The following is a 16,756-nucleotide window of genomic DNA, read 5'->3' on the forward strand; positions in this document are numbered from 1 at the left end:
TTTATGTTAAGTGTATTTTACTACAATTAAAAAATAAAACTAAAGGAAACCACATCTGAAGAACTACAAGAAACTATGAAAACAATGTTCTAACAGATAGAAAATATCAATAAAGAGACAGGAATCATAAAAAAAGCAAATAGAAATTTTAATATTGAAAAATATAGTAACTTAAATGAAAAATTCACTAGATGGGCTAACTAGCAATTTTAGCTGGCAGAAGAAAGAATCAATGAACTTGAAGATAGGTCAACTGAGATTAATCAATCTGAGGAACAGAAAGAAAAAAGCAAAGAAATGAACAGTGCCACAGGGACCTACTGGACATCAGAAAACATTAATTGACACATCTAATAAGCTCAACAAACCCTAAGTAAACTCAGAGATTCATACCTACACTCATCATAGTCAAACTGTCAAAAGACAAAGACAAAGAATCTTAAAAGCAACAAGAGAAAATACTGTTTTAAGTGCAAGGGACCCTCCATAAGATTAAGAACTGACTTTGCATTAGAAACCATGAGGATGGAAAGCAGTAAGAGGACATACTGAAAGAAAAAAAGAGTCAACCAAGAACTGTATATCCAACAAAGCTATCTTTCAAAGATGAAGGAGAAATTAAGACATTCCCAGATTTAAAAAAAAGAAAAAACACTGAAACAATTTGTAGCTAGCAGACCACACTATAAGACATATTAAAAGCTGAAGTGAAAGGTCACTAAACTGTATCCAAACACACACAAAAAGAACACTAATACAAGTAATTACATCAGTAAATATAAAAAACAGTATATGGGAGGGGGAAGGGATAAATTAGGAGCTTGGGATTAACATACATACACTACTATATATAAAATAGATAACCAACAAGGACCTACTGTATAGCACAGGGAACTATATTCAATATTCTGCAATAACCTATATGGGAAAAGAATCTGAAAAAGAATGAATACATGTACATATATAATTGAATCACTATGCTGCACACCTGAAACACAACATTGTAAATCAACTATACCCCAATAAAATTTTTTAAAAAGACAATATAATGCATTTTTGTTTGTGACTTTTATGTTCTCTTATCTGATTCAAAAAACTTCATTAAACGATAATTACTGCTGACCCTCATTATTCACGGATTTTATATTTGCAAATTCACCTACTTGCTAGAATTTATTTGTAACTCCAAAATTAATACTTGTAGTGCTTCTGCAGTCATTTGCAGACATGGTATAGCACATCACCCAAGGTGCATATTTCCAGCTGAGGTCAAACATGATGCTCTGCCTTCTTATTTTTTTTTTTTTGTTTGTTTTTTTTGCTGCCTATTAGAACATTTATTTCTCAGAGAGAAAATAAGTTTAAGACAGTCATATTACAGTAGGTAAAATTAACTTTTGTATTCTTTACAAGCATAGATTTTTCTCTGTTTATTACCTCTCTTATACCATCTGTTATAAACAATTCTAGAAAGCAAATAAAGTCACTTTCTACAATAAATAGAGCATCGTGTGCTTCACAGCAGACGCGACTGAGACACATAGGCCCCATGCCACAGCAGGATCTGAGCCGTTTCCCGTTCTAAAAGAGCAGTTTTAAAAATGAGACTCAGAGAGAGACTGAAAGATTCAAAGAGACTGAAAAAAAAAAAGGGAGAAAGAGACTAAGAAAGAGAAAGTATTGGGGGGAAGAGACAGACACAGAAAGAGAGAGAGAGAAAGCCCCGAGATCTTACAACACAGGTTGAGACGAAGGTCACATAGTCCACAGCCGACCGACTACCTGGGGAGGGGGGACGCATTGGCTCCTTTAAATAAACCACACTGTGTGCATTTAAAATACTCAGCCACACAATGGAGGACTCCAGTAATGGAAACTATAGGCCTGAATAATTTAGAACAGTATTTTACAATTATATACACTATGTCCTTCCCTAGCCATAGGCTGTATTGTAGTTTTATTATTGTACAAAATCCAAAACCCCATCCTTTATGTTATAGAGAGTTTTGTTGGTTCCCTTTTAAACTCTGGCTCACGTCCCAAACGTATAAGAAGTCGTGGCGGTTGGTTGGTTGTATTTTTAAAAAGTGTGTAAAAATGGCAGTGATCTCCCCAGTGACTTTGTTTTGTCCAAAACTCCCCTATGAAAAATTTAAAACAATTATAAAGAACGTCAGGTTAAAAATCAACATGGCAATCAGTGGCCTGCAACCTGGCCCTGCAACTTTGGTGCTTAGGAGGTGAAAAGAAACATCCAGAGAACAGACATCGAAGCCTCTGAAAGTTGTGTTGGTTTGTCAGTCAGCATTCCCGTTTCACAGTTTTTTTTCCCTTCTGTTTTTGAGAAGGTAAAGGTGGAGAGGGGGTTGAAGGAAAAGAGGGAAAGGGACAGAGGGTTTGAAATAAAAGACTGTGTTCCCTGGAGTTCAGAGCAGCAGAGGCTAGGCAGGGCAGAGTGCAGGACAGGAAGATGCTGGACTGCAGGCCCCACGCCATCCCTAGTGGTAGAGAGAGAGGCTAGAGGCTGCAGGTGCAGAAAAGGAGAAGCCCACGAGGAGACGCTAGGAGTGAAAGGGCAGACCCAGCCAAAGGGCACAGCTTCACCCAACAACCCTCGGAATCCACGTGGACAGATGGACACTGGCACAAGCAGCCTGGTCTGCTGACAGGAGCCCGTCCAGCCTGAGCCCACCTCTCTGCAAGACAGAAGAGGGCTGGAGGGACCCTGCCTCAATCTAAGCGGGCAAGTTCTCACAGGCTGGCCTCAGCTGTTTGTCTGTAGCACATGTAAGGGGGTGGGGAGGTGTGCTGGTGAAGGGGTCACCCAAGTGGTAGGCTAGCAGCTGGCCTCAAAGGGAATGAGCCATAAAAAGAAAAAGATCAGTTTGGTGATGGTTTCTGTCAGTTTGGCACAAGAGGAAGTCGGGAAAGGAACAAGGGAAAAAGAGAGACTGGGCAGAGGTGCAGAAGATGGGACAGGGAAGAGGTATGAGGACGGGTGATAGAGAGAGGGTGAGCTCCGTGAGATTCCCCGTGGGACCCTAGTGTATCCACAGCACCTCTGGGGTCAGTGTCAGAGCCTCGCTCACCCTGAGGTGTAGTTAGTTGGGAATGGGTTGGAGGGGCCAGGCACACCCTTGAGAAAGCCCAAGACCTCTTGCTTTCTGGGGCCAGGTCTATCTCCTCGGCTGGGCCCAAGCCTCACAGCTGTTTCTATTTCTAACTGGTTCTTCAGTGGACAAGCCCCTGAGGGAGCTCAGGTGGGAGTTTTTGGCACACAGCAGGCCCACCAGGGGAACCATGCAGTTTAGTCCAAACTGGGGCCTTGTCCTGGGGGAGGATACAGCCCAGTCCCTGGCCTGCCATGGAAGGGGCAAGCTGCCAGCCGTACGTCTGACTGGGGCAGGAAGAGGCTTCTCTGTGCCCCACAGGACGGAGGCAGGGCAGGCAGATGCAGGCCAGGCCCTGCCCTTACAGGTAGCTGGAGGTGACAAAGGAGTGGGGTCCCCGCACTCGGCTCAGGTGGATCATCGCACGGTCGTAGGCCACCTGCACTGACTTGCGGATGCTGGTCTTGCGGCCTTCCAGCATCTTGAGCTTGTCCACAGTGTCTTCCACACCCAGGGGCAGGACTTTGTCCCTCGGAAGCCACTGCCAGGTGCGTTTATTGTCAAAGAAGAGGACAAGGAAGAGCTTCTCTCCAGCCTCGGCCTGTTTCTGCTCTCCCAGCTTCAGCACATCCAGTGGGGGAACGGGGATGGGGACGCCATTGTGCAGAAGGCCCTCCCGGGGCATCTTGGGATCGATGATCAAGGCGGGGTAGGAGGGATAACCTCGGCACTTGGCCCACACCAGCTCCAGGGGCTCCAGGTCTCCACGGTCTTCAAAGGGCATCAGGAGGCTTCTGCCTGAGCCGTTGTAGTCAGAGTCTCCGTTCACACCTTCCAGGAAGGGCACTCGAGACAGGGCTGGCTTCCCTCGGCTGCGTTTGGGGGGTGTCAGACCACTGCAAGCTTCAAATGCCAGTCCACCACTGAGACCCAAACTACATTCTGAGTCAGACCCGCTTTCAGTGTGTTTTCCAAAGCCGTTGGTCACACCTGTCTCTTCCCCCTGCTGGGGGGACCTCTCCCCTTCGCTCTCACTACAGCTCCTGCTCCTCGGCCGCTTCCGGGAGTGCTGTTCATCCTCGATGCTGGTGGGAGACGCAGGAGAGCCCACTGCGCCATGGTCCTCGCCGTTCTCCAGGGCCCTGTCTGGGCTCCTCTGTAGTTTAACCCCATTCTTGGCCTTCTTGAAGAGGACTGATGTGCGACGGCCCACGCCACTGAGTGGGGCACCTGCGGGGGATGTATCGGGGGTCATGAGGGACACTCTATTAATGCCATTGTCACTGAGCAGGCGTTGCAAGGGCTCGCTCCCTAGCTGCAGAGGTGATTTTTCCAAAACCTCATCTTCTTCCACTTTTCTTGGCTTTGGGAATCGGCTTGGAGGTTTGCTATCATTGATGGGTTTCAGAGTGGGGGGATCCGGAGGGGATTCTTGCTCAGACAAGGAAGGCGCAGGCCCAGTAGGCTCCAGGGTTGGTGGGGGAGGCATTTTGGAGTCGTCTCTGTCCCCATCATCTTCTGGCTCCTCCTGCGGGGCCTGCTCCAGCATAGCCACATCCCCCCGGGGCCCTGCTGGCAGCTCCCCATTGGACACAGTCTTGTTTAGCGATGCCAGCTGCGGTGGTGGTGGCTGCACCAGCTTCTGCCGAAGGGCATTGATCTCCCGGCGTAGCAGGCGGACACGGCGGGTCCGGGCCCCACTGGACCGCATGGCACTCACCAGGTCCAGTTTTTCCAGCAGCTCCTTCAGCTGCACCTCTGGGGACAAGTGGGCCCGGTTCTCTGGGATGAGGATGTTGTCCACGTCTTCCCAGGAGAAGCGGTAAAAGTCCTCCAATTTGGGTGACTCGGGCAGGTGGGTGCCCCTCTCGGGGTCATAGCCGATGTTCTCTGCCTGCCGCCGGGCGTGCCGCAGGATGGCCCCTCCCAGGTCCCGCAGGCGGACAGCTGCTCGGTGGAAGATTGTGTCTTTAGCATTATACTTCATGCAGTTGGTAACTATAAGGTTAAAGTCCTCCTCAAACTCCTCCAAGGTGCCGTACAGGTGGGACTCCAGCTCCCGCCTCATAGTAGAAAAATCCATTGGCTTGGATATGAATTCCAGGTAATCTGGAACCTCACTCAGGTTGACAGGCTCGGCAAAGATGTGTGCGGGATCCTTCTCCTGCAGCAAGTCCAGTGTTGTCCTCAGCAGAACGTTGAACGGCATAAGCTCCAGCTCCATGGCGGCCTGCTGGACCTTGACCTGCTCCCGCTTGAGCTTTTCTCTTTTCCGAATCAGCTCAATCAGCAGCCGTGCCCGCTCCAAGTCGTGCCGGAGCTTCTGCCAGTATTTCAGCTCTTCCTTCACTGCATTTGTCTTCTCGTCCTGCTCCCGCTGCTCAGCATTCCTTTGGGACTGCAGGTGGGAGTGCAGGCGCTGTATGAGGGGGACACCGTTCCGTGCCTGCCGCTTCAACAGCCAGTAGTTGTGAAGCCGCTGCATGAACTGGTTTTTCCTCTGAAAGGAGAGACCACTACAGATCTTGTTCAACCTGTAAGAGGGTATCTGTGGGACAGTGACCATGGGGACAGTGGAGGGTGTGTCTCGGCCCACTTCCTCTGGCTCCTTCTTGATCCTTTGCTTCAAAGTCATCTTGTTCTTCTTGGACACTCCCTTGAGGGGGCCACCTACCCCACCTTGGCCTTCATCTTCCTCCACCTCTTCTACCTCTTCCTTCTCTTCTTCCTCCCCACATCCTTCCTTCAGCCCTTCTTCGTCCCCAGCCTCACTGAGACTTCCTGGGGAGTCGCCCTTCCTCCTAGCAGTGGCGGCACCTGGCGGCGAGTGGGCCTCACAGTAGGCGGTCTTGCGCACTGTGAAGATGGTGCCGTTGAGGCTGGTCTCACGCATAGGCTCAATCTTCATGAAGAGCCCAGCCCGCTGTGCACACGTCACATGGAAGGCCGTGTAGCAGTTCACCTTATGGCACTGGATGGCTGCACCCAGCCCCTTCTGCTTGCAGATGTAGCAGGTTAGTTTCCAGCGGGCAGGTGGGATGTTGTCGATGCCCTCAATAGGCTCCAGGAACACGGTGTTAGCAAAGCAGACTTCAGGGATCCAGATGGCACACACCACGTGGGCCCAGTGCCCATCACTGGTCTGTTTGAAGGCGCCACCCTTGTTGGGGCAGAGGACGCAATCCACAGGCCGGGAGGGAGACTGTAGACAGCAGCGGCATAGCCACTGGCCCTCGGGGATGTAAGGGACGCCATAGCACTCCTGGTGTACAGCCAGGTTGCAGATGTCACAGAAGAGAATGACGTTGCTGTTGTGGCATTCGTCATCCAGGCATACACAGCAGAAAGCATCTTCGTCAATGAGTGACTGTTGGGCCCCACTGCTTCGACTCTCCAAGTATGACTCCTTCTCAAGCCGATCCACCAGCAGCTCAAAGGTATCTGCCGACACCAAACTGTGCCCATCTACTCGCCGCTTCTCATTTACCATGTCCAGCCAGGCAAGGTCCTCCTCATCCATGTCGTATTCTACTTCTGCATCCAGGTCTTCAGGTGGCTTCTCAATGTAGCGGTAGTAGGCAGCAGGCAGCGGGGGTGCTTCTGGTTGACTGCCTGAGTCCACCATGCGGAAGCTGGGTTGTGGGAGGTGGAAGGAAGTGCCGGATGCATGCTTGGAGCAGGACTCCTTCTTCTTGCCCTTGGATGAGGGTTTTTTGGACTTGACAGGGAACTGAGGTTGCTCACTGTTTTCCTTGTTACTATTGCATTCGGTGATATCCTGGGCAGTCAACTCATCCTCTGTGATGATCTTGAGCGGGTCATAGATGCTAATACGATGCAGACGTCCATCAATGTCCACCTCGACGATCCGTTGGGCCTGGGCATATGTCAGGGTCTCCCGAGTGGGTGAGCACTTCAGACTATAGGGGGATGGGGAGCGCCGGCCCTCGGCATTCTGCCGTGACTTCCGGCGAGGCTTCCTCATGGCACCCGGGAACCAACGAGACAGGCCTCAGCAGCCGGCCCGTCCCCACCGTTCAGGGCTCCTGGGCGCGGGCGGGCCGGCCGCCTAGCAGGTCGGCGTGGCCCGGGGAGCGGAGCGCGGCCTCCTCCCGCGCTGACCTCCGTGGCCACCGCCGTGCCCCCTCCCGGCCCGCGCTGGGGCCCCGGCCCGGCCGCCGCCGCTCCCGGGGGAGGAGGGGGAATGGGTGCCTTCTTATTTTAATTCTCATATTCTAAGCAAGGATCCTCCTTGCAGTCTATTTAGTTCCAGGTTTTCATTTTTGTGTTTTTTGTTAGTTATTCTGCTCTTTAAAAAGCCCCAAAAGCAGTGCTGAAGTGCTGTCTAGTGTTCCTGTGAGCAAGGAGGCCGTGATGTGCCTTATGGAGAAAACACGTGTGTTAGATAGCTTCATTCAGGCGTGAGTTATAGGGTTATGGTCATGAGTTTAATGTTAATGAATCAACAATATATATTAAATATATAAATAAGGCAACTTTAAACAGAAACACAAATAAAACAAGGTTATGTACTGATTGATGACAAACTGGCTTGCAGGAAGCTAACCCTGTATTTCTTCAAGGAGCAATAATTCAGTATTTGCTACTTCAGTGTTTGCTGTAACTTTATAGAACATAACTACTGCAAATAATGAGAATCAACTATATACTACTGTGTTGATAAGCTTACAGTGTATAGAGATGTATTTTCTATGAGAAAAATGGTACAAAAGAGGGCTGAGGGAAGGAGGGCTTGTTGAAACTAAGTTTTTACATACTATTTGCAATGATTAATTTCATGTGTCAACTTGGAGAGCATTTTGGATGAAATTAATATTTACATCAGTGAACCTTGGGTAAGTTTGCCTCCATAATGTGGGTGGGCTTCATCCAAACAGCTGAAGGTCTGAAGAGAACAAAAAGACTGGCCTCCTTGAGCAAGAGGAAATTCTCCAGCAAACTGCCTTCAAACTTCATCTACACTATCAGCTCTCCTTGGGTCTCAAGCCTGCTGGCCCACACTATAGATTCTGGACTTCCCAGCCTCCATAACTACATGAGTTAATTCCTTACAATAAATCTCTTTACATGAGTATATCTAGATATCTATCATATCTATAGATATACATGGATAGAGATAATCTATATATTATAAATAAATATATCTATATGTTCAATAACAGGTAAAACTGGGAAAAGATCAGCAAGGACATAGAAGACCTGAATAGTACTATCAACCAATTAGACATAACAAACACCTAGAGAGCAATCCATCCAACAGCAGCAGCAGTATACATATTCTTCACGAGTGCACATGCAAACATTCTCCAGGGTAGACCATAAGCAAGCCATTAAACAAATATCTATATTTCAAAAGCCTGAAATCATACAAAGTATAATCTTTGACCACCATGCAATAAAATTAGAAATGAATAATTTTTAAAAATTTGGAAATTCACAAAAATATGAAATTAACCCTTAAATTACAAGGGAAATCAAAAAGAAATCACAAGGGAAATTGGAAAACATTCCGAGATGAATAAAAACAAAAATATAAGTTACTAAAACTTATGAGATGTAGCTAAAGTAGTGCATATAAAGATATTGATAGCTGTAAATGCATATACTAAAGAAAATTCCAAATCAATAAACTAATCTTCCATCTTTAGAAAGTAGAAAAAGAACAAACTGAATACAAAGCAAGCAGAAGGAAGGATTAGAGAATAATCCTTAAATAAATGAAACTGTGACAAGAAAAACAATTGAGAAAAATCAACAAAAGAAAAGTTGGTTCTTTGAATAGTTCAATAAAATTGACAAACATTTAGCCATACTGAGTAAGGAAAACAAGGATATTCAACTTACTAAATCAGGAATGACACAGGTCACATTATTATCAACCTTACAGAATTAAAAAAGAAATAAGAGTATACTATAAACAAACTTGTATGCCAACAAATTTGATAATCTAAATGAAATGGGAAAATTTCTAGAAAGATATAAACTATTGAAAGTAATCTGTCAAAAAGTAATAGAAAATCTGAATAGATCTTGCCATTCCTATCCATCATTGTACTGTCTAGCCAGGGCAATTGGGGGTCAGGGGGAAGGCATCCAGACTGGAAAAAAGTTAAAGTATCTCTATTTGCATATGACATGATCTTGTACATGGGAAAACTCTAAGGAATCTACTAAAAAAACCATTAGAACTAATAAACAAGTTCTGAAAGGTTGCAGAATACAAGACTGATATACAAAAATCAATTTGTATTTCTTTACATAAGCAATGAACAATTTGAAAAAGAATTGAAGAAAATAATTCAATTTATTTTCTTCAATAGTATCAAAAAGAATAAAACACTTACATTTAACAAAAGAATTGCAAGACATATACTCAAAAACGAAGTTGAAAGAAATTAAAGAAGATCTAAATAACAGAAGGACCCCCCGTTCATGGATTCAAAGAATTAATATTATTAATATGGCAATATCCCCCAAAGTGATCTACAGATTCAACAGAATCCCTATCAAAATTCTATTTAGCTTTTTTGTAGAAAGTGACAAGCTGATCTTAAAACTTGTATGGAAGTAAAAAGGACCCAGAAGGGCTAGGCAATCTTGCAAAAGAAGAACAAATCAGGAGGATTCACACTTCCCAATTTCAATAATTTGTACAAAATTACGGTAATCAAGATTGTGTGGTACTGGTATAAGGATAGAAATATGGATCAATGGTAGAGTTGGAAGTCCAGAAATAAACCCTTACACTTATAGTCAACTGATTTTCCACAAGAGCAACATTACATGGAAAAAGAAGTCAACAAATGGTGCTTGTGACAACTGGATATCCACAAGCGAAAGAATGAGGCGGATCCTGACATCTCACACCACGTACAGACATTAATTCAAAATGGATTATAGATCTAAATATAAGAACTAAAACTGTAAAACTCTTATAAGAAAATGTAGGAGTAATCCTCATGACCTTGGATTAGGCAATGACTTCTTAGATATGACATTAAAACCAAAATAACAAAAGAAAAATACATATAAATTAGACTTTATCAAGATTAAAACCATTTTGTGCCTCAAAGAACACCATCAAAAAAGTGAAAAGAAAGCCCACAAAACTGGTGAAAACATTTGCAAATGATGTATCTCACAAGAGATTTATATCCAGAATATATAAGGAACTCAACAAGAAAAAGACAAATACCGAATTAAAAATGTGCAAATCATTTAAATAGATATTTCTATAAAGAAGATATACAAATAGCCAATAAACACATGAAACGATGCTCAATATTATTAGCAATTAGGGAAATGAAAATCAAACCACAATGAGCTATCACTTCACACATACTAAATCAAATGGATGGCTAAAATAAAAAAGACAGACAACAACAAGTGTTGATGAGGATGCGGAGAAACTGGAACCCTCATACACTGTTAGTGAGATAGTAAAATAGTGTAGCCGCTTTGGAAAATAGTTTGTAAGTTTCTCAAAATGTTAAATACAGAATTTTCATATGATCCAGCAATTCTACTCCTAGTCATACACTGAGAACCGAAAACCTATGTTTACACAGAAACTTGTACATGCATGATCACAGCAACATTATTCAGAATAACCAAAAGGTGGGAACCATCCAAACACCCATCAACCGCTCAATGATAAACAAAATATGGTATATATATATTCATATAAGAGAATACTATTTAGCCATGAAAAGGAATGAAGTTCTGATGCACGCAACATGGAGGAATCATGAAAACATTATAAGTGAAACAAGCTAGTCTCAAGAGGCCACATATTGTATGATTCTATTTATATGAAATATCCAAAACAGGCAAATCCACTGAGACAGAAAGATGAGTGGTTTCCAGGGGCTTCTGGTGGTGGTGGGGTATGGAGAGTGGCTGCTAATGGTACATGGGCAAAGACAATGTTCCAAAATTAGATAATGTTCATGGCTGTACAACTTGTCAATGTACTGAAAACCAGAGAATTGCGCATTTAAAGGGTTGAATCTTACAGTTTGTGAATTGTATGTCAATAAATTTATTTAAAAAATAAAGGTGGGAAATATGTTTACAAAAAAGAATACAAAACCAAGACACTCTACACACTTATTAAAATGGCCAAAATCCAAAACACTGACAACACCAAATGGTGGCGAGGATGTGGAGAAACAAGAACTCTCATTCATTGCTGGTGGGAATGCAAAATGGTACAGACAACTTGGAAGACAGTTTGACAGTTTTTTACAAAACTAAACATGCTTTTACCTTATGACCCCAGCAATTGCACTCCCTGGTATTTACTCAAGTGAGCTGAAAACTTACGTCCACACAAAAACCTGAACACAAATGTTTACAGAAGCTTTATTCATAATTGTCAAAACCTAGAAATAACTAAGATGTCCTTCAATAAAAGGATAAACAAACTGTTGTACATCCATACAGTAGAATGTTATTCAGTGATAAAAAGAAATGAACTATCAAGCCAGAAAAAGACATGGAAGAATCTTAAATGAATACTACTAAGTGAAAGAAGCCAACCTAAAAAGGCTATATACTGTGTAATTCCAACTATATGACATTCCTGGAATAGAAAAAAATATGGAGACAGATCAGTGATCGCCAGGGACTTGGCGAGAGGGAGGGAGGAATGAGTAAGTGGGGCACATGGGATTTTTAGGGCTATGAAACTATACTCTCTGATACTGTAATGGTGGATACATATCATTTACACAGTCATCAAAACCCATACAATGTACAACACAAAGTGAACCCGATGTAAAGTATGGACTTAAGTTAAAATAATGTATTAATACCGACTCATCAATTTTAAGGGGAAACTGGGGGAGGGAGGGTGAGAGGTTATATGGGACTCTTTGTACTTTCCACTCAAATTGTACTGTAAACCTAAAACTGCTTTTTTTAAAAAAGCTATTAATTTAAAAAAAGAAAGAATATAAAAGTTAAAAATAGCTTCTGATAAAGATTCATAATATAAAAAAATTAAATCCTCTAAAGTAACTAGGTAGTGAGATGAGGAAGGGACAGATTACTGTGTATTAATTATTTCATTTTATACAAGGGAGGGACAATATATTTCATTTATGATGTTGATACTTAGAGAAACAGAGATGTGTGATTTGTAACTGAAAGGTATCACAAGTAGTATTAAAAAAACAGAATACATGCCTTCTGATCTAACAAACTGTCCATACAGTTAATGACATAATTCAAAGGAAAAATACTAGGACTCCTTTTTAAAAAGGGGACAGAAAACAACCAAACCACAGATGTCAAAAGTCCCAACATGCCAGTTAGTACAATATTTGAAAAGCCTATTGAACATCCAGACTTCCAGGCAGAGTCAAAAGTAATCTAAAAATTGATTATATGAAATAGTAATAAAACATAATGAAACAAGAAGGTTAAAAATTCAAAAAAAGCTGTACCTGGTATACACTAATAAAAAGGAAGGATGAACTGCAAAAGTATTACCAGCCTAAGGAGAAACCAAGGTAAGAATGGAACAAAGAAAATGGCTGTACTAGATAGCAGGAAATGGACACAATGATGACATAAGAAATAAATACTATTAAAATGTAATTAAAAAATTAGAAATTATAAAGTGAAACTGACAGAAAAAAAACTGTCATGGCAAGTTTAATGCACTTCTGTATATCACAACATGCAGAAAAAATAAAGTTATAAACCTAGAGAATAGCAATCTCATAACACACATATATACCCTTGTTAAAATATTGCTGTATGCAGATATATATGTATACACACACACACACAAACTATGTTTCCTAGAATCTATGAAATATGTATAAAAATGTTCCTCACTAAACTCCAAAATTAAGAAATTATTTAAATTACATACTTAGACAATACATAAGTGGTAGACAGTACATTAGAAATTATTTAAGTTATATACTTAGATACATAATAAACATCAAAATTATAATACAATTATTATAATACAAAAACAGTGAAAGTGGAAGTCAAAATTTTAACTACAGGCAGCTTAGAATAGTAGGTTTACAATACAGACAGCCCGACACCCTCTACCAGATGATACCACAGGACCCTTCTTTGAAAATAGCAACTGGTCTAAGAGATAAGATTTACAGATCCTGAAATTTGGGGAACCCCACCCCCAACTTATCACTATCTGATGAAGGCCACCAGGTATCAAGCCTCACACGTGCACACAAAATGTTCAATAATCTTAATGTCACACCTTACATATATATATAAAGAGACATCGAAGAATCACCAAAGACTGGAGGAAAGCCCTAACATAAAACACAGGGGCCAAAACAAACAAAAAAGGTAGAGAGACAAGGTGATGAAAATTAATGAGTTTACTAGCAAAGTTGTAGGATACGAGGTTAATATACAAAATACAAATTGTACTCTTTCTTTATATTAGCAATTATCAAAAATTGAAATAAAAAATAGCATCAAGAAATAGGAAATAGTTTGGGATAAATTTGACAGAGTGCAAGATCTGTATGCTGAGAGCGAAAAAACATTGCTGAGAAAGTTAGGAAGACCTAAAAAAACCCCAGAGATATACCTGTTCACAGATGAGAAGAAACAATATTTTTGAGAAGAAACAATATTTTTAAGATGACAATTCTCCCCAAATGATCTACAGGTTCAAATGAAATGCCAATTAAAATCCCAGCAGAATCCCAGCAGACTGCTTTGGAGCAATTGACAAACATTCTAAAATTTATATGGAAATGCGAAGAACCTAGAATAGCTGAAAAATTTTTAGACAAGAAAAGCAAAGCTGGACAACTAACACTAAATGATTTCAAGACCTATTATAAAGCAACGTGATCGACTCAGTGTGGTATTGGCATAAACATAAATTAATGGAACAGTATAGGGAACTCAGAAACATAAAACACACATTTGACAAAGATGTCTAAGGCAATTCAATGGAGAAAAGATACTTTTTTTGACAAACAGTATTGGAACAATTGAATATCTATATGCAAAAAGAAAAGGAACCTTGATCCCTTACTATGCATCATATACAAAAATTCACTCAGCATGAATCATAGACTCAAATGTTAGAGCTAAAAATATGAAACTTGTAGAAGAAAACATAGGAGAAAATCCGTGTGACCTTGGTTTAGTAAAGATTTCTTAATTACAACTCCAAAGAAACCATTAACAAAACTTTTTAAATTGGACTTTATAAAAAAAACAAAAACTTTTGCTCTTCAACAAACACTGTCAATAAAATATTTGAAGAAAATATCTGAAAAATATGTACCTGACAAAGGAAATCTATGTAGAACACATAAGGAATTCTTACAACTCAACAATGAAAAGACAACTCAATTAAAAGCGAAAAGTAAAATTGGAATTTCACCAAAAGACACAAAGGATGGCCAATAATCACATGCAGAGATGCTCAAAAAGTCATTAATTATTAGGGAAATGCAAACTAAAACCACAATGAGATGATACAACACACCCACCAGAATGACTAAAATTACAAAAACTTACCACATATCAATTACTGGCAATGATGTGGAGCTACTGGGACTCTTACACACTACTAGTAGAAATGGAAAACAGCATAACCATTTTGGAAAACAATCCGACAGTTCCTTAAAAAGTTAAACCTATACCTACCACTTTGCCCAAACCATTCCACTCCTAGGTATTTATTTATCAAAAAGAAATAAAACTGTATGTCCATACAAAGACTTGTATTAATACATGTGTATTCATAGCAGCTTTATTTGTAACAGCCAAAACTTGAAAAATCCAAACATCCATCAAAATATGAATGGATACACCATCTCTTGTTGCTTCCAAAGGTTTTTGTCTTTCAGCATTTTTACTACATTATGTATCTACAGATTTGTGTTTATCGTACATGAAATTCATTGAGCTTCCTGGTTGTGTAGATTTATGTTTTTCATCAAATTTGGGAAGTTTTCAACCATTATTTCTTTGAAAATTTTTTCTGCTCCCATCTCCCTCTCCTGTCCTCTTCTGCACATACTGGTGTGCTTCACAGTATCCCACATTTCCCCGATGCTCTGTTCATTTTATTCATTTTTTAAATCTGTTCTTCAGATTGTATAATCTCTATCAATCTATCTTCAAATTCACTGGTTCTTTCTTCCATGAGTTCAAGTTGACTGCTGATTCTCTCTATGAATTTTTCATTTCAGAAGTGGAACTGCTATGTTCATTGTCTTGATTATTTGTGTGGCTTCATAATTTATACATATGTCACAGTTTATCAAATTGTGCATTTTAAATATACTCACTTTACTATATGTCAATTATACCATACCCTAGAGCTGTAAAAAAATTAATCAATAAAATATCTTTAAATAACAATTTGTTAAAAGGGTGAGCTGCTTCTGTTTAATGAGTGGCAATCAGTTGACATCTCAATCTGAATGCCCATCTCCATTTGTGAATTAAACTGCCCAAGGCTAAGCATACATTTTGTAGAACATTCAAATGTTTTCATTTATTTCTGGCAAAACAGAATCATTAATATAAAGGAGATTCCTATATAATTTTTAAATACTGTCTATTCCTTGTGTAAAAAATAGGAATACATAACTTGCTAAATACTGGTAAAATACTTCCCTAAATGGACAGGATATTTTGAAAAGTGCTTGCTCCTGGAAACCTGGGACGTAGACACTAAACCCAATGCATTATTTCTCAATTCATTAGTCAAATTTCTATTTCTTAACTTATTTTTTCTCAATTTACCATTTACTGTCTACTTCTCTCAAGTTTCTTTTTTTTTATTTTCCTTTTTTACTAGCGAATCCAGTGTGGCGGGGGTCCTTGTAGAGAAAGATGACAAGAGCCAGGACTTGGGCCACACGTTGGTCTGCTGATTCCCTGATATAGCATCCCTGAGATTGGCAGCAGAGGAAAAGAAACGCTTGGAGACTATCCAGTCACAAATTCATACCAATAATTATCCCAACTCATTCAGGATTAGTTTTCATGTAAATTTAATCATGCAATCCAATCACCACCAAAGTCTAATACCAGGAATTTTAAATAGGATGGAAATGAGAAATAATTTTGGTTGAGAATATAGCTAAGGGCTGGAGGGCAGTGGATAGTCTGGTGGCAGCTGGTGCATGTATATGTGGGGGGTACGGTGGGTGGGTAATACAGGAAAGACAGAAAATGGAAGTGGGTATAAAAAGAAAAGAAAAAGGCTAACAAAGACATTAAGATATTTTTGTGTAATCTGCAACTATGCCTTGGGCACTGGTAAAAATGGTTGCTAGCATTGAAAAGTAACGATTAACAAGTCTTAAGCTTCCCTAATTTAGCTTAGTTCATCTTTCATTGCAGTATTTCCCCTAATTAGAGACGGCAGAGAGAAAAAGAAAGCAGAAAAATGGGTATGGGTCTTCACCTACTCTTCTCTCATAACATCAGTATTTAAGGCATTTTTTACTCTGCTAGAGTTTCAGAATTAAATTGTAAACATAGCATGTGATGAGATGAAAAATTAATATCCTGGACTTCAAGTTTTTCATTTATAAAAGTTTAGAGCTGGATTTTCCTAAGTCTCTTTGACATTTTTTGACGATAGTTGTACATCTTAG

General features: G+C 40.8%; 2 protein-coding genes across 2 annotated transcripts in view; both read right to left on the bottom strand.

The window, feature by feature from the left end:
• Positions 1–16,756, bottom strand: part of LONP2 (lon peptidase 2, peroxisomal) — a 101,947-nt gene that overhangs the window by 43,258 nt on the left and 41,933 nt on the right. The gene's annotated exons all lie outside the window — the stretch shown is intronic.
• Positions 3,472–7,274, bottom strand: LOC309976750 (bromodomain and PHD finger-containing protein 3-like; the record flags this gene model as incomplete). Its single annotated transcript, XM_082862512.1, has 1 exon — positions 3,472–7,274. The coding sequence occupies exon 1, from the start codon at positions 7,093–7,095 to the stop codon at positions 3,472–3,474; it is 3,624 nt and encodes a 1,207-aa protein (XP_082718638.1). The 5' UTR covers positions 7,096–7,274.

Source organism: Leucopleurus acutus (genome assembly GCF_964270905.1).
Source record: "Leucopleurus acutus genome assembly, chromosome: 20".
Taxonomy (NCBI): domain Eukaryota; kingdom Metazoa; phylum Chordata; class Mammalia; order Artiodactyla; family Delphinidae; genus Leucopleurus; species Leucopleurus acutus.